General features: G+C 37.8%; 1 protein-coding gene across 1 annotated transcript; it reads left to right on the forward strand.

The window, feature by feature from the left end:
• The first annotated feature begins 50 nt into the window (after positions 1–50).
• Positions 51–27,703, forward strand: LOC127433696 (huntingtin-interacting protein 1-related protein-like). Its single transcript, XM_051685812.1, has 34 exons — positions 51–166; positions 2,948–3,011; positions 3,129–3,271; positions 3,385–3,441; positions 4,211–4,291; positions 4,380–4,456; positions 4,539–4,600; positions 4,670–4,810; positions 4,897–4,954; positions 5,760–5,835; positions 5,974–6,108; positions 6,238–6,287; positions 10,059–10,131; positions 10,216–10,399; positions 10,491–10,579; positions 11,807–11,923; positions 12,411–12,512; positions 13,442–13,636; positions 16,458–16,568; positions 16,979–17,173; positions 17,604–17,754; positions 17,840–17,926; positions 18,031–18,138; positions 18,740–18,876; positions 18,976–19,086; positions 22,517–22,575; positions 22,661–22,691; positions 22,786–22,848; positions 22,992–23,092; positions 23,182–23,287; positions 23,375–23,498; positions 23,627–23,688; positions 25,220–25,516; positions 25,602–27,703. Exons 1-34 carry the CDS (start codon positions 86–88, stop codon positions 25,608–25,610), a joined length of 3,537 nt encoding a protein of 1,178 aa, XP_051541772.1. The 5' UTR covers positions 51–85; the 3' UTR covers positions 25,611–27,703.
• The last annotated feature ends 175 nt before the right edge of the window (positions 27,704–27,878 follow it).

The following is a 27,878-nucleotide window of genomic DNA, read 5'->3' on the forward strand; positions in this document are numbered from 1 at the left end:
CGCGCGTGTGCGCGCCCGTGCACGAGTGTCTCTAGACTGAATCGATCATTTGAACGTCTGATTTTACCTGAGAAAGAAGTTAAATATGGCCTCAAAGAAAAACGAGAAAACGGATAAAAGTGAGAAGGCTTTAGCTGCGGAGAAGGAACAATTCGTCAAACTGCAGGTGAGATTTACAAACATCTGCTATTCAAGTTTCTATTATTTGTTATAATAACTTCATGGATGTACTCTTTGGTGTATTTGTTTATCTTAAAATTGGTAGAAATTAATAAAAATAAAAAAACGTAGCATGCTCTAAAATCCCTGATAATTTGCTTTAAATGAGCTCAACATACTACTGTATAGATTGACTCAAGTCATCGTCATTATGTTTTATAGCCTATTATTAAAAAGAGCAAAACGTTAATATCCTGTTTTTTACCATTTACCATGGTAATATAATTTTTTGGGCATTTACCTTAAAGGAATATTCTGGGTTCAAGCTCAGTCGACAGCATTAGTGACATAATGTTGATTACCACAAAAAATTATTTCAACTCGTCCCTCCTTTTCTTCAAAAAAAGCAAAAATGAAGGTTACAGTGGGGCTCTTGCAATGGAAGTAAATGGGGCCAAATTTTAAAGGCAGAAATGTGAAGCTTTTAATTTTACAAAAGCACTTACATTAATTCTTCTGTTAAAACTTGTATTTTATTTGTGAAGTAAAGTTGTTTAAAAGGTCTTTTTATGGCCATTTTATGGTTTACGCTGTTACTTAATGGCAACAAAGTTGCAAAATTGGATATAACTTTACACGGAAAAGGTTAGTATGCGATTGTATCACACTAAATTCTTGTTAACACACATATTGTTTATGTTTTGTGGCTATACTTTTGAAACTGTGAGTATTTTAACGTTTACGGATTGGCCCCATTGACTTCCATTGTAAGTGCCTCACTGTAACCCAGATTTTTTGCTTTTTTTGTTTTGTTTTTAAAGATACACTATGTAACTTTTGGGCCTCAAGCGGTAAAAATTTAAACTGCACGTGTCTTGCGGAAGAGCATTGTTTTGGTAATGATGCAAGTTGTGCTTCGGCTCTGCTGCTCTGCGTGGATGAATGTGGTTCAAGGCACCGGTGTACACATAAATACAGGACATCTTATCTGAGCGAATTGACAAATAAATAATGAAAGAAAGGAAAAGACGGATATCCGAAAACATGTCATCTGAGCAGATAAGTGCCATATCTTATGCTGTTGTTTTGATTTATTGGAAAAATTGATGTTTTGAAATAAATGACATTACAAAAGTTAGGCAACGTTCATAACATTAGACAGAACGATTGCTAGTCTGATAAGGTCAAACGTTGTAAAGTTTGTATAACCGCAGGATATTCTGGCCAAATAGACCACGGTAGTAACTAATTTATAGATTGTCATTGTTACCAACCAGTGGTCAACATCATTTCAAGACTCACATGTCCTGGGGCCTGGGTAGCTCAGTGAGTAAAGACACTGACTACCATACGTGGAGCGCAAGTTCGAATCCAGGGCATGCTGAGTGAATCCAGTCAGGCTTCCTAAGCAACCAGTTGGCCCGGTTGCTAGGGAGGTAGAGTCACATGGGGTCACCTCCTCGTGATCGCTATAATGTGGTTCTCGCTCTCAGTGAGGCACGTGGTGAGTTGTGCGTGGATGCCACGAGAATAGCGTGAAGCCTCCATATGCGCTATGTCTCCGCGGTAACGCGATAAGCCACGTGATAAGATGCGCGAATTGATGGTCTCAGATGCTGAGGCAACTGAGATTCGTCCTCTGTCACCCGGATTGAGGCGGGTCACTACACCACCACAAGGACTTGGAGTGCATTGGGAATTGGGCATTCCAAATTGGGAGAAAAGGGGGGAAAATCCCCCAAAAATGAAATACTCACATGTCCTTGGCAAGCCTATAGGACTAAAGCATACGTGTGTGTGTGTGTGTGTGTGTGTGTGTGTGTGTGTGTGTGTGTGTGTGTGATTACACAATTATACATAAACCATATCAATAAAATATCTTACCTGTTGAGTAAGAAAAAAGCTATCTCTGGGTCGCTTTTAAATCCTTTCAGTTGTCGCCACATGTGAAAAGCCAAGCCGATGTTGATTCGGGTTTTATTACGGACTCTGTCGCATTCCCATTTTGCTTGTAGACTCTGCTCTGTTCGGGGTTTCTTTGTTTTTACAACCGGTGATTCCCTGGAGGTTTGCCATTTGGATGGTCCATGGTCAATTTTTCTCGCTCGTTGTGACAACGAACTTTCAGCTTCACGCTACTCCCACACCGTAAATGCACTACAGAAGCCAGATCTTATTTTCTCTGTGTATGGATATGACGTGAACACGCACGGGCAAATGACGTATGTACGCAATTTCCCGCTAAATCCGTCCCGACAGCTCTAAAATATAAATAATTATTATAGGTTTATCAAAATGTATTTGGGTAAAGTAAAGACATGGTTTGGAAGGTGGATTTTTGTTGCACTCTCTCATTAATAACATTTTGTTGTTTTTAAAAAAAAAAAAAAAAAAAGTTATATAGTGTAGCTTTAAAGAAAATGACGGATGAGTCAAAATTAATTTTTGTGGTAATCAACATTATGCCACAAATGCTTTCAGTTGAGCTTAACTTGTATTGAACCCGGAATATTACTTAAATAATACCATGTTTTGTCCATGTACCATGCATGGGGGGGGGGGGGGGGTCTGGAGGTGGTATTGCCCCCCTAGATTTTCCTTGAGCCCTCTCAGAAACTTCTGACATCCCCCTCCCAGTCCGAAGAAGAGACAACCACTTGCCCACCCTAAAGATCAAATGTTAAATGTGTTTCTTGGTGTAATATTTCCATTAGTGTTCATGTGTGACATTAAATGGGTTGAATTAACAGTGTTTTAATGTTACATTTCTATTTCTCCTGCATTACAGCTTCAAAGCATTAACAAATGCATCACCAGCGCAGAAGCCCCCATCAAAGAGAAATATGGACGCAGTATCTTTTTGTTATTGATATTCTGGAAAGTATTTGCATGATATTTAAAACAGTGTTACCCACAGATAATGTTCATTTGTCATCTGGACTATGAAGTTGTCCTTAACATTTGTACAGAGATTATTTTAGGCACACACAAGGAAGGTGGCGCCGTCACGTTCTGGTCTCATGCCGTGAATTTGCCGCTGTCCAGTAACGCCATTCTCAGCTGGAAATTCTGCCACATGGTGCACAAACTGCTACGAGATGGCCACCCGAACGTGAGTCCCATCTCTGACACTATATACCTACTGTTTGGAATTACCTCACTACCCTACAACCACCAGGTTTTACTTCAAAACACTGTACTCAAATCATGTCTACTGTCTTTCAGACTCTGCGAGACAGCAGAGGTCAAACCGCAAGCATCAGACAAATGGGAATATTATGGGTAAGTGTGCTCTGTATTTTTTATTTAAGGTTTTATGTTAAAGGTATAGTTCACTCAAAAATGAAAATCCTCTCATCATCTACTCACCCTCATGCCATCCCAGATGTGTGTGATATTCTATCTTCTGCAGAACACAAACAACATTTTTTAGAAGAATATCTCAGCTCTGTATATCCTTACAATGCAAGTGAATGGTGACCAGGCTTTTGAAGCTCCAAAAATCACATAAATACAGCATAAAGATAATCCATAAAACTCCAGTAGTTTAATATATGCCTTCTGAAGCAATGCAATAACTTTGGGTGAGAAACAGATCAATATTTAAATCATTTTTTTTTACTATAAATCTCCACTTTCAGAATGTGAAAGTAAAAGTGGAGATTTATAGTAAAAAATGACTTAAATATTGATCTGTTTCTCACCTACACATATTATATCGCTTTAGAAGATATGGATTTAACCACTGGGGTTTTATGGATTACTTTTATGCTGCCTTTATGTGATTTTTGGAGCTTCAAAGGCCTGGTCACCATTCATTTGCATTGTAAGGACAGAGCTGAGATATTCTTCTAAAAATTTTCGTTTGTTTTCAGCAGAAGAAATAAAGACATACACATCTGTGATGGCATGAGTGGGAGTTATGAGAGGAATATACGTTTTGGGTGAACCATACCTTTAAGAAAAGTATTTCAGAAATTCAGTTTTTATCATCACATACAAAATAAAAACTCAAATATTGTTCCCTCTTTTTTTTTTTTTTTTTTTTTAGGGGAGTCTACATGATAGATATGGACATATTGTTGCACTGTACACAAAGCTTCTGTGTGTCAAAATTGATTTCCATTTAAAGGTGAGTTTAAAGTTTTGTCAGTGGCATTTCTGTTGATATAACTTTTGAGACCATGAGTATATTGGTTTTTCACCTGCTGCCTCCACAGCTTTTGGAAATCCCACCAAATCTTGAAGCCCCTGAGGAAGTTCTTGATAAAGCCATCGCCACTGACATCAACAAAGTGTAAGTACCTTTTAGTGGCTTTTGTGTGTTGCACGTATGCTCTGTTAATGGGAATAATCAATAAGGCATTTTCTATATACAGGTTTGACATGACAGGTGATGCTCTTGACTACATGGAAGCAGCACTAAAACTGCAGGAAACAGGTGAGCTTCTCCTCTAAACTTCTTGCTTTTAACTCAATCAGGAAACACATATTTACTTTTTAAATACAGTTTTCCGGCAAATGGAGTCCAATTCCACCAGTTCTACAACCGTAGTGGGTCAGTGCCGTCTGGCACCGCTGGTTCAGGTTATCCAGGACTGCGGGCCACTCTACCACTTTCTAGTCAAGCTCCTGTTCAAGCTGCACAGCCGTGAGTTACCCTCTTTACATGCTGCTCTTATTCTTTATGTAAATACTTTTTCATCGATTTGAACACCTGTTGTGCATCTGTGTCAGGAATACCAGTGGACGCTCTGTTAGGACACAGAGAACGATTTCGTGAGCAGTTCAACAGGTAATGTGGACTGCAGTATTTTTTGGGGTATTAAAGGAAAAGTTCACCCAAAAATGATAATTTTCTCATTATTTACTCACCCTCATCCCACTGCAGATATGTATGTCTTTCTTTTTGCAGAACACAAAAGAAGATTTTTAGAAGAATATTTCAGCTCTGTAGGTCCATACAATGCAAGTCAATGGGGTCCAAATTTTCAAGTTTCAAAAAGGACATAAATGCATCATAAAAGTAATCCATAAGACTCCAGTTGTTTAATCCATGTCTTCTGAAACAATCCAATCATTTTTGGGTGAAAACACTATAAATCTTGATATCTGCAGTCTCCTTTGCGATCATGATTTCAAGATCGATTACACTTCCTAGCGCCATCTAGCATTCTGCGCATGCGTCAAGCACTTGAAAGTGTAATCGAGCTTGAAATCATGATCGTGCCTAGAGACTGCAATGGCAAGATGTACAGTGAAAAATATGTTACATTTTGGTATGTTCTTAAAACCGATTGGATCACTTCTGAAGACATGGATTAAACCACTTGAGATTTTATGCTGTCTTTATGTGCTTTTTGGAGCTTCAAAGTTTTGGTCACCATTCACTTGCATTGTATGGACAAACAGACATCACATCTACATTAAAAAATCGTCGTTTGTGTTCCACAAAAGAATGAAAGTCATAAGAGTTTAAGACAACGTAAGGGTGAGTAAATTATGACCAAATTTTCATTTTTGGGTTAACTTTTCCTTGAAACTATGGCTGCAATGTTGTTTACCAAGTTGTTTATCAGTTCTCCATTTATCCTTCACAGCCTGACACAGTTTTTTGAGAGAGCAAGAGGGATAGAGTTTTTTAAAACTATCATTCAGATCCCTGATCTTCCCGCTGTAAGATTTATATTTCATAGAATAAACAATGCTTGACATATGGCTGTACATTTATGACAACTGCAGATGGAATATATGCTCCAATGAATGTACCCTTATTTTGTGTGTGTGTGTGTGTGTGTGTGTGTGTGTTTGTAGGAGCCTCCAAACTTTCTGCGCGCAGCCTCACTCGCAGATCACGTGAAGCCAGTGGTTGTTCAGAATCAGGGAATACCTGATGATGATGACACTGACACACAGCTGGACTTCAACGAAGGACAGTCATACCAAATGGTAAAAACAGCCTGGACATGTCAAGCCATAGCTGTAGGCCTGTAGATTGACCCATAAAGGGCCTTTAGATGATTAGAAAGTGCTTTACTATATGTACCTCTACAACATAATTTTTTTGTTTTTCAACAGTATTATGGATTCAACCAGTATGACCCTACACGCGATTTACCAGAGCAACGGTAATATAACCAAGTTACTCTATGTAGAAAAATCAGAAAAGTGATCTCTTTAATATTCCAATTGTTTCTAGACAGCAATGAGATTAAATGGAGAGCAAATGGATATTTTTGGATTTCTCTCATTCAAAAAAGTTCGTAAAATCTCATGTCTCCTCTAGAGTTTCAGAAGAGATCTTAACAATGTCTCAGACTGGTTTAGATTTGCCTCCAGTGGTTAAATCCATGTCTTCAGAAGTGATATGATAGGTGGCACTGCCATTCTGAAAGTGAAAGTGTCGATTTATAGTAAAAAAGGATTTAAATATTGATCTGTTTCTCACCCAAACTGATTGCATTGCTTCAGAAGACATATACAGAGATAGTTCATCCAAAAATTTCAGTTCAGTAATTGTTTACTCACGCCTGTGTTGTTATAACCCCATATGACTTTCTTCCTTTTTCTTAACACAAAGGGAGAAATTGTGAAAAAATGCTCAGTGATGTCATACGATGTCAGTTTATGGTGACCATCTCTTCAAGCTTCAAAAGAATGCAAAAGTATGATTCAGAAATCTAATAAATTATTCCATGAGACTCATGATTGTTATGAAAGCATACGATAAGATTTGGTGAGAAACAAACTGAAATCTAATGCAGTATTTAGTTGATCTCCTGTGCTGCTGATCTCATGATAGGGCATGAGAGCAAAAGTTCACGAAACCCCCTCGTGACATTGTGGCGTTCAAGCAAACTTTTTTTGGTTTATCAGAAAACTGGTCCGCCACAGTGATAGTGACAAAAGAACATAAACCAGAGAACAAAACTTACTAAACATGTCTGAAGAGTTTGTAGTCGAAGCATTGATGCATTTCTGTGCTCAACCTTATTTTTCATAGAGGAGGCTAAAGGTAGCCACAGTAACACCGTGTCCTAACCTGACGGCAAATGACACGTGATATAAAGTATCTATCCTTTGATAATCAGATTTTTTATCACAACCAGCCATGACGAGCTTGTTCTATCGATTATTCTAACGATCGCACGGGTAACTCTGTCCGCTGTGAAATGGCACCGGTACAAAGCCTTTTTCATAACAGTAGATTAAAGCCATCATCTCATGAGCCGGTTAAAAACTACTTGATTTTGGCCGAGAATGTTACACCTACCGAATGTTTTTGCGGAGGTCTCACTCTCTTCAGGTCTGTCACAAATACAAACCGGTTCAGAATGGAGAAGATGTGACAGACATTCCTGCCTACTCCCATCACTTTCTGTTTGAATGAGGACTCTGGTTCAAAAAGATAAGGTTGGGCATAGAAATGCATCAATGCTTTGACTACAAACTCTTCAGACATGTTTAGTAAGTTCTGTTCTCTGGTTTATGTCCAGCTGTGTTGTGCTCTGTCGTTACTATTGCTGTGGAGGAACTGTTTTTAGATAAACAAAACGAGTTTTTGCTTGAATGCCCCAATGTCGCGAGGGGGCTGCGTGTACTGTTGCTCTCGTGCCCTATCATGAACGTGCACAGAAGATCAATGATCGGACAACAGTTTCACTAAATAATACATTAGATTTCGGTTTGGTTCTCACCAAACTTTATCGTATGCTTTCATAACAATCATGAGTCTCATGGAATAATTTATTAGACTTAAGCTTGACATTTTTTTCACAATTTCTCCCTTTGTGTTAAGAAAAAGAAAGAAAGTCATATATGGTTATAACAACGCAGGGGTGAGTAAACAATGACTGAATTTGAATTTTTGGCTGAACTAATCCTTTAAACCACTGGAGTCATATGGATTACTTTAATGCTGCTTATATGTGAGCTTCTAAGGTCTGATCACCATTTACATGCATTGTGTGGACCTAGAGTTATTCTTCTGCGCAACTCTATTCTCAAACTCAACTCAGAATATCAGCACAGTGAGCTATGAGCCTGAATAGCACAATACATAGGTCTTAAAATGATAAAATCTCACATTAAAGTCAAAACAAAAATTATCCAAAAATTGGTTCACATTTCCATGTCATGTGTGGAGGCTTAAAAAGCCTCTTTGGAGTGCCTTGATTTTTAAATTAGATGGCATTTAACTTGTCTAATTATTGTATTTAAGTCTGCACACCAGAGCAAAAGGGCAAAAAAACTGTCTTACCGTTAAGTTGAAACTTTTCTATGTTAAAAACAACCTGGATTCATGTTTAATGGTGTAACAGTAATGAAACCCAACGCAGGTTTTTCGAGATGCATTTATAAAAATTAAAGTTATTTTTAACTTTACTCTGTGATCCCACGATTACATTTTATTGCCAAGATTTTGAGATTAAAGTCATAATATTTTGTGAATGAAGTAAAAATTACAAGAATAAAGTTGTAGCATTATGAGATTAAATTCATATGAAAATAAAGTCAAAATTATTAGAATGAAGTCATAGCATTTTGAGATTATAATCATAATATTTTGAGAATAAAGTAAAAAGTACAAGAATAAAGTCGTTGCATTGTGAGAATAAAGTAGAAATATTTAGAGAAAAACAATCTCAATATTAGGCCAAACAGAGTGTCATCGCAACGTTAGAACGGACACCGAGCCAGCAACTTCAGTAATGCAAGAAATGGATGTGGAGGATGTAATCATATTTAGAATAGGATTTAGCAATAAAGAAATCCTTGCTCTTTTGGCGCATCAGCACAGAGTTATTAGTATCCGGACATTGCAGCGGTTATGTAGGAAATGTAATTTATTCAGGAGAAAGAACCAGACATACATTTGCACAGTCCTGCTCGGCGTTGGTGATGCTTGGTCTGCTTTTTTGTTGGGTTTTCCTCTCTAAACAGTACTGTAACTGAGGGGATGTGGGAGCCTATATCTTGTGCCTCCCTTGACAGGTGCCCACAGGTTGAAAACACCTATACTAATGCACACCTCATTCATGAACAGAGAGCTCTCAAAAACTTCCCACAAATTCCCACAAAGTTGTACAGCCAAGTTATCTCCCTGGTTAGTAGTGTTTCATGTAAAGTACCAGACGCTCCACTTTGCTTTTGTCCACCACATCACTTTCCTTTCGTTTTATTCTCAAAATATTACGACTTTATTCTTGAAATATTATGATAAGTGACAATTGCAAATTTAAATTGTTAAATTACTTTGATTTTATTGTTAGCGTTAGTTTCTGCACAATGAACAGTGAGCCGACAAGTTCTCGCTTTGATCCTCAATTTAAATGATTATTGTGCGCCTAACGTTTGCTCATATACATTTCTGAACCGGTGTCAGTGTTGCGCTTAATATAATTATTATTTGACAGGTAGCATGGTAATTTTTTAAGTCATGGAAGGGAGGATTTTCTTATTTTTATATTATAATATTGCCTGTGGGCTAAGCCCTGGATGACACTGAAGTCTAGCGACGCCCCTTCAAGAAAGTACTGAGTAATAGTAAGGTAACTACATGTACTTAATATGGGTTAGGGTTAGGTTTAAGGTTAGTACCTAGTAATTATATAGAATGTAAATGTAGAATATTACTACATAAGTGCTACAGAATAAATATTTTTTTTAACACTACATAATCTATATAATTATTAAACCACTATCCATACAACTATTTCCTCCAACATAAAAAAAATAATAATTCAGATTTTAGATTTTATAAGTAATTCAGACTTGTATTTCATTTTCAAGCATTTAAACATAAGCCTTCAGATCACAAAAATGTATAAGATATGGGTAGTGTATATTTCTGTTTTTTCCCCCTTTTAATTTTGGCATATAATATATTGGTTACACAGAGAGACAGAGGCTGATACACTGAGGATGGAACTTGAAGTGGTGAAACCAGAACTGGAGCTTGTGAAAGTTGAGGTGAGATATGTGTAATTTTGTATTTTGAACGAGTACTTTTTGTCCTGTTTCTATGATCAATTCCTGCCATCCTTTTGCACGCAGGCCCAGCGTGCTGTGGTCTATTTGAAGTCTCAGGTGAATAAACTGGAATCTGAGCTTGAAGACCAGCGCACACACAAACAGATGGCACTGGTGGAGAACGAACGCCTGCGCATGGAGGTTGACACGCTCAGAGCTCAGACCGCAGTCGCAGCCAGCATTCAGGCCACGGCTGAAGACGCAGGCAGTGAGTGACCTCTGACCCCAGACTGACTTTACAAATACAAATATGAAGAGCACACAGTAAATCTAGCCTCTCTCTCTCTTGTGTTTTCTAGGCAGGGCTCAAACAGCACAGATGCATTTCACTCGACTCAAAGAGAAACATGCCGAGCTGGTCAGCAGACACGCTGATCTCATGCGGAAGGTAAAGACGATCTTTGATTCAGTTCTGTCTGATGAATAATAATTCCCTTACCAATACAAACACATGAACCATCGCAAGTCTTGCACTCTGAAGAAGTTTATTAAAAGATGTTATAAGTTCCATGCAAGTTCATTTCTATGGACAACATCAGTGGCATGCTGTCGATTACCACAGAAAATTATTTTAACTCATTCTTCAGCTTGGAAAAATAAATAAAACATTGAAGAAGTCAGTGGGTCAAGACATTGCACCGGAACCTTTTTTGAAACATAACATCTGTTAACATGAGACTACTGTGATAGAATAGCATATTACACCGGTCTCTGGAATACTCTATTCTGATTGGTCAATGGTTACATCTAGCAGCCTGATATTTCTGAGTAACAACTGCACATCCGGGTATTGCGCGTCATCTTTCCGACTCCTCGGATCACTTGGCGATCTCTACAAGCTAATAAAATAATTTCAGCTCAAATAAAAAAATGTTTTATGTCCATTTACTTATTTATTTGTCAAGTAGTATTGTAATAAGCTGGATAATGAGCAGTCAGATGGTCATTATTTACAATATAAACACCAGCAGAACTCCGATGCAAACCGGAAGTGGAATTCAGCTGTTGAGCGATTTCTTTCTTTTCACATAATTACATAATTTCAACGCAAATCAGTATTTTATGTCCATTTATTGATTTAGTTGGTCAGTAGCTGTGTAATAAGCGGAATAATGTACAGTCAGATGGTACTAATATTATTACTTTATTTTGTGATAACAAGTGGCTGACTGTACTCTACGCTTTACTAACCTTGTTTGTCCAAAGTTATATGCAATATTTCAACTTCTGTCTTGACCATATACAGCCAGTAAACCACCGACAAGAAAAGTGGTCCCGCTGCTAAAAAGGTGATTAACTTTACAGCTCAAATTAAACACTTGTGTATGGAAGAATTCATATAATTGCTTTATCAAAAAATACATGCTTAAAATGTATGCTAAATCCTCTGGAATACCTTGCCCCATTGACTTCCATTGTAAGTGCATTTCTGAAAAACTGAGTTTTACTTGTTTGGACAAGCTGAGAGATGAGTGAAAATTATTTTCAGGGGTAATAAACAGAATGCCACAAATGCTGTCAATAGAGCTTAACTCGAAATATTCTATTCATGAAACTTGTTTGATGTTATCATTATTTTTTACGTTTGTTTTCTGTGTTTCCATGTGTGTGTCAGAATACAGAAGTGGTGAAGCAGCTCAGCAGCACTCAAAAGGCTCAGGAGGAGCTGGTTGTGGCTAAACAGCAGATGGCAGTAGAGATCGAGCAGCTCAGACAGGAGAACAGCACCCAGGTCACATGCCACACCTACACACATTTACATTGTATAAGATGCCAGTAACTCTTGAAAGTTCATGTTTTACTTCTCAAACTAACCTGAAATACAACATTTAAGTCAACATGAAATCAGTACTTGTCACAATTGACTTTCATAAAACAATGACTTTATTACAAAGTAAAAAAAAAAATATTTGTCTACCTATGAATTTTATTTTCTTGTTCAATATCCTGTTTCACTTGGGAATATGTCACATAAGGGAAATAAAATGTGTTGCAAATGATGTTCTATGATGGTTTAAACGGTATAAACTATGGCCTTTTGGAAGAACCTGAATTTCATGTGTGGCTTTGGAACAAATGTGCCAATTTCAAGCCTCTAATGTTATCCTCATGTGATCACAGGTGATTTATGAATGTGATTAACGTATTCATGTGTGAAATATATGTTTTATTTCCATAAGGGTGTTTACGTAAAGTTTATTTTTCTTTGTTCTGTGCAGTTGGAGGCGCAGAAAGCGGAGATTGAACATTTGAAGCTCGAGTTACAGACCGGGAAGGCTGAAATGTCTCATGTCCATAATGCTTTGCAGACTAAGGAGAAGGTACAATACATTTCCACCCCCACCCCTGTTCATATAGTGACCCTAAATAGGATTTAGTCACTTACAAATGTATGAATGTCATTGCATTAGATTTAAATATCAAACCATGTGGCATTTAAGAATGATAGCAAAAGCACATAAAAAAAAAAAAAAAAAAAAGCGAATCATTACAAACAAAGAAGCTTGCTCATTTTTAAATTATAAAACGTATACTAATATACACGTCGTGGTGGTCAAATGTTAATTTGCTGAACTGATTACTCTGCTTGGATACCTGTGTGAACTGAACTGACTTCATACATCCACAAAAACCAGTTGGTTTAAGTTCATTGGAAAAATGTTTTAGAAAAAGCAGCATCTGTTGTTTTCTTTTTTCTTTTTTCTTCTCCCCTTTTCTCCCCAGTTTGGAATGCCCAGTTCCCAATGCGCTCTAAGTCCTCAGGGTAGCGTAGTGACTCGCCTCAATCCGGGTGGTGGAGGACGAATCTCAGTTGCCTCCGGGTCTGAGACCGTCAATCCGTGCATCTTATCTCGTGGCTTGTTGAGCGTGTTACCGTGGAGATGTAGCGCATGTGGAGGCTTCACGCTATTCTCCGCGGCATCCACGCACAACTCACCACGCGCCTCACAGAGAGCAAGAACCACATTATAGCAACCACGAGGAGGTTACCCCATGTGACTCTACCCTCCCTAGCAACTGGGCCAATTTGGTTGCTTAGGAGACCTTGCTGGAGTCACTCAGCATGCCCTGAATTCGAACTCACGACTCCAGGGGTGGTAGTAAGCGTCAATACTCGCTGAGCTACCCAGGCCCCCACATCTGTTGTTTTCAGATGTCACGTGCTTTGGTATTTTGTTATATATTCAATAATAGTCATACATTTTAAATTGTGGCTTAAAAGGAGTGTTTTTTTATGTGTGTGTTTTAGGCTGGAGACCAGCTGAGCAGTGTGTTAGTGGGTCTGCAAGCAGAGAAGGAGGCACTACTGCGTACAATTAGAGAACAGGAATCTGAAATCGCTAGCCTGCGTCAGGCTGTCCAGCTCCACCAGACCACTCTACAGCAGGAGAGAGACAGACATCAGAGAGAGCTCTCAGCACTACAGAACCAACTACAGGAAAAGGTCTGTTCAACTTCCTGTGATGCTGAGCTGCCTTTTAAATTACCACTCCAGTGGAATGTCCCATTCATGTTATTTCAGGATTAGCACACCAATATGGAAAGGTCAGTAATTCTATAGATGCCTTAGAGGTTGAGGCCTCCCGTACAAAAAAATGTTACGGTATCAATAGTTTTTGTCAAAATGGGGTGTCTCAGTCAGCTCCCTAGTCCAGAGAGCTGTCCATTTCTAAAGCTGTCCTGTCCGCAAAATCATTCCAGTGCACTGAGACATTCCCTTCCTAAAACCGTACAAAACAGGGACCACTGTTGTTAACTATGTTTCCTTAATGGAAAGTCTCTCAAGTCATTAGATGATGAGTGCAAGTGTAAAATGTTATGAATCTTATTTTCTCTTTAACCTTGTGCAACCCCTCGTCCACATGCGTGGACGTTGTATTTTGGCTTCACTATAAGCAACGCATAATTTAAATAAATTTAAACTGACTGAATACTGTTCAAAACTCTCTAGACTGTCATTTAAGGGTCACGTAACGCAGAGCCAACAAAAGTGCCTCTGATAAGAAACCTTTTTTTTATTTTTTTTTATCCCCTTTTCTCCCCAATTTTGGAATGCCCAATTCCCACTACTTAGTAGGTCCTCGTGGTGGCGCGGTTACTCACCTCAATCCGGGTGGCGGAGGACAAATCTCAGTTGCCTCCGCTTCTGAGACCATCAATCTGCACATCTTATCACGTGGCTCGTTGTGCATGACACTGCGGAGACTCACAGCATGTGGAGGCTCATGCTACTCTCCACAATCCACACACAACTTACAACACGCCCCACTGAGAGCGAGAACCACTAATCGCGACCACGAGGAGATTACCCCATGTGACTCTACCCTCCCTAGCAACCAGGCCAATTTGGTTGCTTAGTAGACCTGGCTGGAGTCGCTCAGCACACCCTGGATTCGAACTCGCGACTCCAGGGGTGGTAGTCAGCGTCAGTACTCGCTGAGCTAACTAGGCCCTCAAGAAACCTCTTTTACGTTTTTTTTTTCAATGAAACCTGTTTGGGTGTAAAGAGTAGCATTTCTAGTTTCGTTTGATATGCCGCTTTAAAAAATTCATTAATTTTTCACGCATCAGTGCGCTGATAAACATGATGTCCACATATGTGGATTATGGGATATTATTCCCTCAAAAGTTGAAAAAAAAAATGTTATTTTGAATAACTTTTAACATTAACACATCTGTGAGTCATTTCGCTTCATTTTAATGTACATTTTGTTATATTTTATTTTGTTATCTCTGTGCAATACGGTTCTATTAATTAACATTAGTAAATGCATTCCTATATATTTACTGTACATTATCACATTGAGAATCAGTGGGTTCATCCAAAAGCCGAAAAACGTTGCTTTTAGAGGCTTTATATGGAGTTAGGATGAAAATAAGATGCATTTCAAACTGTTCTGAGACCAGTGCAGACAGACAGCATTGACTTAACCGGAGGTTAAGTGATTCACTAAATAGGGAGCAAGAGAGCATCCTATAGCTCTCTATGCAGATAAGTGCATTCAATCAGGCTGCAGATAATGTTTGGATCACTCAACATGTTTGGCAGACATGGGACAATGATAATCAGTACATAGATTCAGAATTTAATCATGTATAATTTTATTTTAACATGGTTGGCAGTGATTGGATGATGCTGGACATTACTTTTAATCAGAATTAATTATGCTAATTGCTGATGTAATGTCTGTAACATCTCAAAAACATGAATAGCCAACACTCCTGGAAACATAATAAACTATTTGACTTTCTATAGCTTGGTATTATTTAAAATTTCACAACTTAGTCCCACTGTCCACATATGTGGAAATAATTTTTTAGGAAAATTATTTGGTCTAAAAACAATATATATATATCTTTTTTATTTATTTTTTGCATGTTTATTAGGTGCTACTAGTTACAAATCAAAAATGGCAAATGCACACAACAGTCACGCTAGGGTCTCAGGAGGTTAGATTTTGTTTGTAATTAAATTTTATCTGTAATGTGCATAAAAGGGAAACAGTCTTTTAAATATTAGAGTTGTTAAAAGAAGATTAAAAATACACTCCTTTGTATTTTTATCTGAGCATTTATATCATTTATCTTTAATAATAACGCTGTACATTTTAATACCTGTAATAAAAATGCACGTTAGTGTACCAGTTGCTTTTTAAAGTGCAACCTCATGATCATGTTGTAGGTAATTTGAGTAATCAGAGTCAGTGGATCAGTGGATCAACACCCTTGACAGTGCTCATGATATTTGTGTTCACAATATACTGATTCACGACATAGGGAGCTAGGGAACGAGATTAGGAGCAACCATATCGTACCTCATTTTTCTGTAAAATTATAATAATGTGTGATTTCCTTCAAACAGTGTGTGTAAAGCTTTCAGAATCTTTCTGTCATTTTAATAATTTATTTTGATGACAGTGGTGGCAAATACTTGCAATACTACAGTAACTTTGGTATTTTGTGTAGTTTGGTTACCATGATAGATTTTTGTAATGGTTTCAAATTCAACTTTGGCTTTATGTAGTCAGTCTGTATGATTAATGTTGCCATTTTGGTTTAAAATAAAACCATGGACTCTCTCATGTTTCTCTTTAAATTCCTAAAATAAGATAAAAATAAAAAAATGAGACAATTGTTTACATAAAGCTTAAGTTTTTGCTCTTCCATACAAGTCACCATAACAAGAGAACACCTCCACCAAGCATTGTGAGGTCTGCATGAGGCCTCTTATCTAAGTCGTATGTTTTCTGTGTGTGTCTGGACAGCTGTGTCGTGAACAGGAGCAGCAGATGGAGATTGAGAAACTGAGACGAGAGCTTGAAGAGAAGCGTGCAGAGGTGCTGCACGCTCAGAGAGCTCTGAACAGTAAAGAAACTGTGAGTGTTTCCACTTTACTGCTCTTTCAATTATAGACACACAAACACACATTCAGATGTAAACATGCACACATCCAATTCAGTTATTTTGATTTTTGTCAAATGACCATTGGCCAAATGTTGTTATCTTTATCCACTGGGACACTTGGCCACTCAGAAAGCTGAATCCTCCTCAGAACTTATTGAAGGCATTTGTACACTACAAAGAAAACAGGTTTAAAATTATTTATTTTAAGGATTCGCACCTGAGATAGAAGTGGAAATTTGCACCAGCAAGCTCTTTATCCACTAATCACAAATGGCTGTGATTGGTCAATCCTGACCAGCACTGAGAAAAGTAACAGGTATAGTTTCTGTGCCAACATTACAGCTTCAAAAGTACATTATTTATGTTTTCTGCATGTGTTTAGGCTGGAGATCAGCTGGGCAGTGTGTTAGTTGGTCTGCAGGCAGAGAAAGAGGTTCTTCTGCGCTCAGTGAAGGAACAGGAAGCTGAAATCACTAACCTGCGTCAGACTGCTCAACTCCACCAGGCCACTCTTCTACAGGAAAGAGAGAGGGGTCAGAGAGAGATGGCATCACTGCACAAACAACTACAGGCAAAGGTCAGATCAACCATCTGTGGCTCTGTGGCACTATCAGAACATTGCTTTGTTTGTTTGAGCATCCCGACCAGTCTGGCACTTGCAACATTGGCATGTTCATACACTAAAAACTGCTGTGGCAGCTTCGGCATCATATTCTTTGTTATTGAAAAAGTTGAGAACTGTCACAAACTCCTCTTCTATGGAAGTATTTAGCAAAAAAGCATGCATGGATGCACATTTCAATAATAGTTTATCATCCAGTGCACCTTTGGTATACAGTACTATTTTCAATATACTATGATTTGGTATGCACTAATCTTGCGCACTATAGGCCAGCAGGATGAATAGTATGTATTGTATTGGGATGTAGTCCAGGTGTCTCTATTCCAGCAGCTTTTTTTTTTTTTAGAGTCATAATCAGTGCTTGTGCCATGTGTTTTGCATGCAGTTGAGTCAGGACTCAGGATTGTTGCAGCAGAAGTTGCAGGACGAGCAATTCAGTCTGTTGCAGTGTGCTGTGGTGGAAGCAGAGGGCATCGTCTTGGACGCCGTCGCCAAACTGGACGATCCGTTACACGTCCGCTGCATCAGCACGCCAGGTCTGTCCTTCTTCACCTTCCTCTCCACACTGTGAACCTCTTGAATATTTACATCAGCTCATCTACTGTCTTGCACTGGTCACAGATTATTTGATCAATCGGGCTGAGTTGACATTGGCCTGCATCGACAAAATGCAGCAGAGTCATGCAGGATATTTGAGGAATATGAATGGTAACGTTTCAGTCATCAAGCAGTTATTCTCAATAATATCTTTGGTAAACTACAGGTACTGTAAAGTACTAGGTGTGTGATGTAATCTCTTTCTCCTCCTCCAGATGTGAGTGGTTTGTTGAGGTCAGTTACTCAGTTCTCCCATCTCATCTCAGACACTATTGTTAATGGAGCGGGCACTGCCCACTCAGCACCAACGGACCAAGCAGACCGTAAGAGCCCTACTTTTTGTCATTTTTTTAAAAATACACACATACACATACACATTCGCTATGTATATAGTGCTGTAGACACATAAATTCTAACTATTTTAACAGTTCGTTTAATAGTTTTAATGTAAAAACATGTAGTGTTTACCAGAGATATTAACAATATTAGGTTGCAAAGTAACACACAACCTTCAAATTTATTTAAATTGTTATATTGCAGTGGAAACCTCTAATACCAGCTTCATATGGTTGCTGGTTTACATGGTTTTTAGCTGGTCAAAGCTGGTCATTTATCTTCAGAAGCTGGTCTAAGCAGATCTAGATTGATTACTCGCTGGTTTTAACCTGGTAGACCATCTTGGTCAAGCTAGTTAGAGTTGGTAAACCACCTTGGACCAGCAACAAACCAGTTACCATGTTCCAAAAACCATCTTGACCACCTTGAAGGTTAAGTGTTTAATTTCTGCACCACCAAACAGAATTATGAAAATAATTAGTGTTTTTGTTTTCAAACAGTCTTTAGGCTGGTGTGAGCTGATGGCCTAACCGTAAATGATTGTATTTAGCATTATTTGAACTCATTTATCTGGATATTTCTCTCTAGGATTGACAGATAACTGTAGGGATTGTGCCACTCACTGTCTCCAGTTCCTGAAAGAACTCAAGATGAAGGCCACCCTCCCGAGAGCTGACCCCACTGCTGTCCGCTACGTAGTCCAGCGCATACTCAGTCAAGGCCAGGTGCGCTTGACTGGAGATGCCATTTTCAGAGACTGTTTGTGTGTGTGTGTGTGTGTGTATGTGTTGAGTAATTAGTGACCACTCTCCTGTCTCTTGCAGGACCTACGACCCAAGGGCGCAGATGTTCGGAAGGAAGAGCTGGCAGATATGGTTGATAAGGAAATGGCTGCAACTTCCTCTGCCATTGAAGAGGCTGTGCTAAGAATGGATGTAAGTTACACTGTGTCATACTATGGTTCCTGATTTTTCTCCAGTTAGAACCCAAAAGGTTTTTTCAGCCAGATACCATATGAAAACATTTAAGTTCAACAAGTTACTTTTTATTGTCTAGTTTTTCAAAAACCATCTATGTACTATGCGTTATAGAACCCAGAAACCAATCCACTGAACCCAATTCAGAGAAAAAAAGGCCCTTGATAAGAAGAGGGTTCTTTACTTAAGGTGCTGAACATAAGGTGCTGCAAAGAACCACTGAAAAACCTTTAACCCTCCTATTGTCTTTGAGTCATATTTGACCTGGGACAGGTAAAGGATATGTTATAAATACAGCATTGTTTTTGGTACTGGAACCAAATGCTGTGACTTTGTGAAGACCATCAAATCAAACAAAATAAAAATGAATTGTTGTGTTCCGTTCATTTTGAACCCTGATAATTATTTTATTTTAAGAATTTTTTTTTTTTTTGACTTAATCTAAGTGGAATAAAGTTCCTTAACTTTGTTCACGTATGGTATCTGAAAACACACAAAAAACAAATAACAAAAAAATTGGACAATTTATTGGTTTTATTTCATTTTGTTACACTTGTTGTGTTCCCGGTCAAAAATAACCAGCCACTGGAAATTAATGGATAAGTCTACAAAATAGAGAAATATTAAGTGTTCAGGAGCATCCTAATCCTTTAGATAAGCACATATGTGGATTTGTGTTTGCACACACAAAGTCCTTGGACATGTGCACACACACACACACACACACACACACACACACACACAATGTGTGTTGAGTGCCCTTTTGTGCATCGTCTCTCGATTTCTCCCTTTGAGGAATATTTCAAGGTCTACTCATCATATTATGTTGTGTTTGGGCTCGTTAAAATCGGGATAGTCTGCTGTAAGTTACGATATGTCATTTTCTAGTTATATGTTTGTTTCATAAAGTAATAAGGAAAATGTGACAAAAAGACACTTCAGTTTATTATATTTGTGTGTGTCTGTGGGAATTTCATACAGTAAAACTCACTGCAGTTTGGCCTCTGAGTGAAACAAATTTGCTCATTGTATTTTATATAATTGAGACCTTTCCAACGATATATAACTACGGAAGCCCATTTTGACCATGGTTTATCACTTTTTTTCTGTCTTGATTTCTCATGATCACGACAAATTTTCTCACGACCTTTTCCCGTGATCACAACTTAATTTTCTTGTTATATCGACAAAAAAAACTTGTTTCTCGTGGTCACGACTGTGAAGTCTAGCTAACCATCTTCTCAGATGACGAATATTTATGTGTATATTTTCTCCAGCAAGGCACAAAGCTATTTCAGTGACTGCCAGGTCTTGATTAAAGAGAGATGTGATGCTCCGATCAGTATGCTCCTGCTCCTCTGACATTGCCACACTGAATGATGTCTCCGGAATAATTCTTAAGTGATTTGCACATAAGTTGTGATCTCGAGAAGATAACTTTTGTTTTGCCGTAATCTCGAGAAAATGAAGTCGTGATCACGAATAAATAACTTTTGTTATGTTGAGATCACGAGAAAATTCAGTCGTGATCATGAGAAAACAGGACAGAAAAAAGTGATAAACCATGGTCAAAATGGGCTTCCGTATATAACACATGGCTATCTCATCTTTTTTATGTTTTTACCAACTCTGAATATAATTGTTGTGATAACAAATTAGCAAATTATGAGAACAAATCAGTTATAATTTGTCAGCAAACGATAAAAAATTTAATAATTATTTATGAATTGGTAGGATCAGCTATATGTATTGTAAAGTCCAGATTCTAAACTTTAAAATGCTTGTTTAGATCAAGCAAGTGGTTATTAATTTGTAACATAATTATTTTTTATTTGTATTTTCTGCAGGGAGTTCCCCCCCACTAGCCCAGTATAAGCTCAGTTCAATTAATCCTTCTATCAATAAAAAATAAAAAATAATTTTAGCATGTTCTAAAAAGAAGTATAAAACTTAATTACTAAAAAGGAAGTTGACAAGAAGATCTAATGCAATATTTTGGGATAAAATACGCAATATGAGAGATTTATTAACAATCTTAATGGGCCGATCATTTTTGACCGGGAACATAAAAAGTGTTAGCACAAAATGAACACAACACAAGGGTAAATACAAATAGTTAATTCCATTGTCTTAACGGGTCAGTTTGGACCCATATGAGAAGACAGTTGTGTAATTTTGCAATATATGTAGGAAATCATGACCACCTGCATTAAATGAAGACTCCAGTCATATCAGTAACCTTATAAAAGCGGTTTTATTCTACATGGAGAGGGTCCGCACATGGGGGCTGCCATGTTAGAATCACATGACCAGCCGAATACTACTCGCTTAAACTCAGTAACCGTTCTGTTATTGGACACTTTCACTCAATGATTAAAGTAATCATGGCTGACAGTGAATACTAAATTTCTACAGTGGCATCTAAAACTGAAAACTATTGAGTTTAAATAATGCTGCATCCAAGCCGCTAGGTGTCAGTGTAAGTCCAAGATTACACAAAGGCAAAAGTTACTGAGTGCCCCTTTAAATTTAGCCCCTAGCCCCATACTGTTCTCTAGCTCCCCAACCTGCTCCACTGGGTTCTGCATCTTTCACACAAATTGCATATTTTGTGTCAAACAGGGTTTGCGCATGCATGCACAAGTCCACACACACAGAGAGAGTATTTGTTTTACAGTTTTGAATAGGTAATATGTTAATAAAAAGTTTACTAACATGATTTTATATGAAAGGGTACAATGGGGCTAAAGACCCCCCAATGGTAAAAGACATATCAAATATTATTTTCTCCTAAAATATTATATTAAACAAATCGTTTGACATTAGTGGGAAGGAAAATATTTGCAATGTATGTGCAAAGTGGGCCCATTTTGACTGCTGGGAAAGCCAATAGATATTCATTTGTGAAGCGTGTACTAAAACTGTAACTCAAAGGTACACTGTTGAATTTCCAAAAGCAGAAAAATAAAACATTTTTTGGTAATATAGTTAAGATATTTTCAAATGCCAAAAGTGATTGAAATAAATGTAAATTGAGACATCCTTGGCCAATGTTTGACAAGTTTTTAAATATTATTTTATTATTTTAAAAATATTCTTCAAACATTATGTTACTCTATTAATATTCGGAATATAGCATGTGTCCCTATCATTATACACTTTACGACCACAATAAAAAAGATTTTCATTGAGGGGTGTCTTTAGTGCTGTTGGTGTTTTTAATGGTTTTCAATAGAGGTCAGATATGATCCGAAGGACAAAAGGAGGGTGCAGTTTCTTCAGACAATAGGAGGGTTAAATATTGAATTAGTTTGTCAATCCTGCTCACTAAAGGAATTTTGAACAGTTATTAAACATGACCTTATGAAGTTTTGCTTGTATATTGCAGGAAATATTGAGCCAGGCAAGGAGAGATACTTCTGGAGCGAAACTGGAAGTTAATCAAAGGTTAGTTTGGGGTACAATTCAGTTCCTACATGAAATACATATAATACATAATTAAATTAAATTAAATACAACACTTTTATTACAGCATCATTGGCTCCTGTTCGGATCTAATGAAGGTCAGATTAGGCTTAGTGAGATGAATGTATTTTTTAAATATATCAAATTACAATTAAATGCAACAAATCTTTAATCCTTTCTATTTTGTCTTAGGCAATACACATGTTGGTAACAGCCTCCACTGACCTGCAGAGAGACATTGTGGAAAGTGGCAGGGTAAGAGTTGGGAGCATGGGTGATCATTTTAATAATTGTATACTGAGTATTTCTAATGTCGCTGGCTGTCTGTCTGTAAGATCATATTTATTCAGGCACTCAAACACAGGGTCACAATGTTTTTCTGCCCTTCTCTCTCTTAGGGTGCTGGATCCGTCAAAGACTTCTATGCTAAAAATTCCCGTTGGACTGAAGGTCTCATCTCTGCATCAAAGGCTGTAGGATGGGGCGCCACACAGATGCTGTGAGTACATTTCAAAACTTTAATCTGCATTAAACAGTTTAAATATCTATGTGTTGGTCCATATTATTGTTATTTAACATCTTACACAGTGATTCTGCAGATAAAGTGGTGACTAACGGAGGTAAATATGAGGAGCTGATTGTGTGCTCTCATGAGATTGCAGCCAGTACGGCACAGCTTGTCGCTGCCTCAAAGGTAAAATAAAATCCATAAGACCCATGTAGGCATGTTTTCAACCAATCAAATCAGCCTCTTCTGAAACATCAGTACTGTATTTGGCAGGTAAAGGCAGATCGAGGCAACAAGAAGCTCCAAACTCTGCAGCAGGCCTCCCGCCACGTGAACGACATGGCTGCTGTTGTGGTGACATCAACTAAGGCAGGACAGATGCAGATTGAGGAGAAGGGTAAGTGTCTCTAAAGAGTGTTTATAGAATCTGGAAATGTTTTAGTGTGGTAAATAATACTCACATTTGTATTTTGAAAATGTTGTTGTTATATACAAATCGTGTCAGTGTCCCCTCTGTTTCCACAGACTCCATGGACTTTTCAGGCCTGTCCCTTATAAAGCTCAAAACAGAAGAAATGGATTCCCAGGTAAGTTTTCCAAAGTCTCATTTTATTGTTCTTGTTACACTGTCATTACACTCATAGCTTAAAGGTGAAGTGTGTATTGTTACTATGCTTCAATACTCATATCCTTATATGGACAATAAAACTGGCACAAAAAAAAGACCAGACTTGAGGATGGGCCTTTTTGAGCCTCTTCAACTCTGGGGCATTTTTGGGCTGCCGTAATTTTTCACACTCAAATTTAAAAGCTCACCATTTACACATTCTGTGGACTAATTGCCAAAAATTGGTCTAATAAAAAAAATAAAGACTCCAATTATTCATAAATACTATTGTACATGTTTACAATCTTATGATGAATATAATGTTTTTTTGTCCAAACATGGTTAGCATGCAGTTCTGGTTCTGTTCACTCCATCTCCTTCCAAAAAGTCGTATTTTATTCCACTAGAATAGGCAGCAAGTACTAGAAAAAAATATTTTTTCTCTATCACATTCCATCAAAAAATGCCGATCTGAAATGTAGGTGGCACTCTAATGCATTTTAGCCCTCACAGATGTGCTTGTCCATAGACATTCAGTCTAATTTTCAGTTCATGCACCACCCCCATTGTTTCATTGAATATCTCGGCCTTTGAGTGGACTAGAAGCTCAATCTAGGTGTCATTAGAAAGCCTCTTCTTTGCAATGATACAGTATATAAAATTTTTATCATCAATAGTTGATAACATATATTTCCGATGATTTGTTTAGCATGCCTTTCCTGCAGGACCGCATATTTCGTTCTGGACATCTAAGATATAACATTAGATTATTCACACAAGCAAGTTCACAGACTTGTAAAAAATGGCCCATTTTTAGAAAACTGCCTAAGATAAAAGCAGATATTACGTTTTTAGCTATTTAGGGCTTACAGCAGTAGTGATTAGCGCATAAAAGATACGTTTGTATCTGATGTCTAACAGATATCATATTTTACTTTGTGATTCTTTTGAAAATCTTTCAAACTGCAGTATTAGGGCACTAGACAAATCATATATCAAATGAAAGCTCTCATTACTTAGAAAGAGAGCTTTCATTTGATATATGATTTGTCTATTCAGTGCTATTTGAAAGACTTTTATATTCATATTAATATTTCTACCACATGACCTCTAGGTGGCGCTGATTTGCGATGCAAATGATTTCTGGCCTTATTTTGTTCTTTTATGTAAAATAATTGCAAAAGTGATGGTGTTCTATGAAGAGTTCAGATTATAAGCTTTCAAACGTTACCCCATACGCCTGACTTATGTATAACATTTTAAGGGTAAACTATTTTCGCAACATAGCCCCCTTGTTTGGACCCACCAATGGGCTCGCAGAGTTAAAGAGGTTAAGGTATTAAGAAGCCTAAGCAACCACACAGGAATGCTTTAAACACCAATCACAACACCCTAGCAATGGTGTACACAACACCATAGTAAATACTTGACCTTTAAGTGTGTGTATTAGCCATTAAATCCATAGTTACTCAACATTTAGTAAGTGTATAACCATAGATGTTTGCTTATAGGTGAAAGTTCTAGAGCTGGAGACACAGCTGGCAAATGAGCGTATACGGCTGGGAGAACTCAGGAAAAGACACTACGACATGGAAGGAATCCCAATGGACTCGTCTTCAGATAAAGCAATGGATCATTTTGACAGTTCACTGCCTACCCATTATCCTGACCCACCCACAATGGAACTACCCAGTTTAGAACCACTCAGACTGGAACCGCCCAGACTAGAACCTCCCGCACCTGAGCCTGCTAAAGGCTCTAAACGAACTTCAATCTTTCATAAATCAGGCAGCATCCTTAAGAATGCAGTAAGTATTCTTGTTTGTGACCCATGCTATAGTTCAAGTGTCAATAATGCTGTTGTTTTAAGTTGTTTTTACTTTTATCTCACAGTTCAGGTAAAAGGAGCCCACGGTCAAGATGTATTAAGAAGAAACCATCAGAAATGAATGTACATTATTATGAAGCATAGCCCATTACATACATTATCATGGTTTGACAGTGCACTGGGTAAGATAGAATAAAAAACGTTCTGTAAATATCAGCAAAGATATACCAGAATTTTTTATATTACCATTCACTGAACCACTGAAATGAAGACTTTCTATCAGGTAATTGATTATTATGGACATTTTTAACAAGAAGCAGGCTGAGGTTTTTAACTATGCCTGTGTTAGTTTTGTTTACTAGTACCATCAAAATGTAGATGGCTGGTACCATTTTGAGGACCTTCATAGGCCTGTACTGGCTGTTGTTAATCTTTGACCTTTTAAAACTATTCTTATAAAGGTATTTCAGCTATATGAAGACAAGAACAACACTTGAAACTGACTCCCTTCAATATGTCATAAGAGTACTATTAGACTGGTCACCCTCAAAGTATTCGTTCTGATGTTCATTTCTGATTTAACGTCTTTAAAATGTTTTTACATTTTAACATGTTTTTACCATACAGTGGCAAGACAAAATATGTGAACCCTTTGGAATAAGCTGGTTTTCTGCATTAATCTCATCTTCATTAAAGTCACAAGAATAGACAAACACAATTTGCTTAAGCTAACAAAACACAAACAATTATAATCTTTTATGTCTATAGAACACACCCCATTAAACATTCACAGTGCTGTGGAAAAAGTAAGTAAACCCTTGGATTAAATAACTGGCCAGTCCTCTTTTGGCAGCAATAAACTCAACCAAATGTTTCTGGTAGCAGCGAATTAGACCTGCACAACATTCAAAAGGAATTTTGGACCATTCTTCCTTACAGAACTGCTTCAGCTCAGCCATATTCTTAGGATGTCTGGTGTGAACAGCTCTCTTGAGGTCGTTCCACAGCATCTCTATTGGGTTAAGGTCTGGGATCTGACTGGGACACTCCAAAAGGTGGATTTTCTTTTTGTGAAGCCATTCTGTAGTGGATTTACTTCAGTGTTTAGGGTCAGTGTCCTGCTGTAACACCCAACTTCTACTGAGCTTCAGCTGGCGCACAGCAACCCTGCCATTATCCTGTAGGATATCTTGATAAACTTGGGAATTCATTTTTCCCTCGATGATGGAAAGCGGTCCAGGCCCCGAAGCAGCAAAGCAGTCTCAAATCATGATGGTCCCTCCATTGTACTTCACCGTTGGGATGATGTTTTGATGTTGATATGCAGTGACCTTTTTACACCATACATAGTGCTGTGTGTTCTTCCCAAAAAATTCAACCTTAGTTTCATCAGTCCACAAAACATTTTCCCAATAGCGTTGTGGAGTGTCAAGGTGGTCTTTTTCAAACTTCAGGTGCACAGCAATGTTTTTGTTGGAAAGCAGCGGCTTCCTTCATGGTGTCCTGCCATGGACACCATGCCTGTTTAATGTTTTCTGTATAGTAGACTCATGAACAGAGATGTTAACCAGTTCCAATGGTTCCTTCAAGTCTATCTGTCACTCTAGGGTTCTTTTTTACTTCGTTGAGCATTCTGCTGTGTGTCCTTTGAGTCATCTTGGCTGGACGGCCACTTCTAGGGAGAGTAGCCACAGTACTAAATCGTCTCCATTTATGGACAGTTTGTCTAACTGTGGACAGATGAATATCTAAGCTCTTATCTCTCTCGACATAACTTTGTAACCCTTTCCAGCTTTATGTAAAGCAAACATTCTCGATCGTAGGTCTTCTAAGATCTATTTTTTTGCAAGGCATGATCCACGGCAGCAGATGCTTCTTGTGAATAGCAAACTCAAAGTGTTTGAGTGCGTTTTATTAGTCAGAGTAGCTCTAACCCACACCTCTAATCTCGTTTCATTAATTGGATGCCAGGTTTGCCAACTCCTGACTCTAATTAGATTTTGTTGACGTCATTAGCCTAGGGGTTCATGTACTTTTTCCAACACTGTAAATGTTTGAATTGTCTATTCAATATGTACAAGAATAATACAATAATTTGTGTGTTATTGTTTGTTCCTTATTGTAACTTAGATGGTCAAACCAGATTTTAAGACAAATTTAAACATAAATGCAATTCCAAAAGGGTTCACATAGTTTATCTTGCCACTGAAGTAATAAAACCCTTTCTGTAACTGTAGTAACTTTGCTATTTTTCAGAAATTTTTCAGATTCATTATAAATAATCTATTAGTGGAGTGAGGGAACCCTGTACAAACACTTACTGCATTTACCATAGTTTGTGA

This window comes from Myxocyprinus asiaticus, chromosome 43 (genome assembly GCF_019703515.2).
Source record: "Myxocyprinus asiaticus isolate MX2 ecotype Aquarium Trade chromosome 43, UBuf_Myxa_2, whole genome shotgun sequence".
Classification (NCBI taxonomy): domain Eukaryota; kingdom Metazoa; phylum Chordata; class Actinopteri; order Cypriniformes; family Catostomidae; genus Myxocyprinus; species Myxocyprinus asiaticus.

Excerpts from the sequence above, each read along its gene's own strand:
- LOC127433696 (XM_051685812.1), top strand. The coding sequence starts at position 86 with ATGGCCTCAAAGAAAAACGAGAAAACGGATAAAAGTGAGAAGGCTTTA. Across the intron at positions 4,457-4,538 it reads GCCACTGACATCAACAAAGT|GTTTGACATGACAGGTGATG; the intron begins GTAAGTACCTTT and ends TTCTATATACAG. Across the intron at positions 23,689-25,219 it reads CAGAAGAAATGGATTCCCAG|GTGAAAGTTCTAGAGCTGGA; the intron begins GTAAGTTTTCCA and ends GTTTGCTTATAG.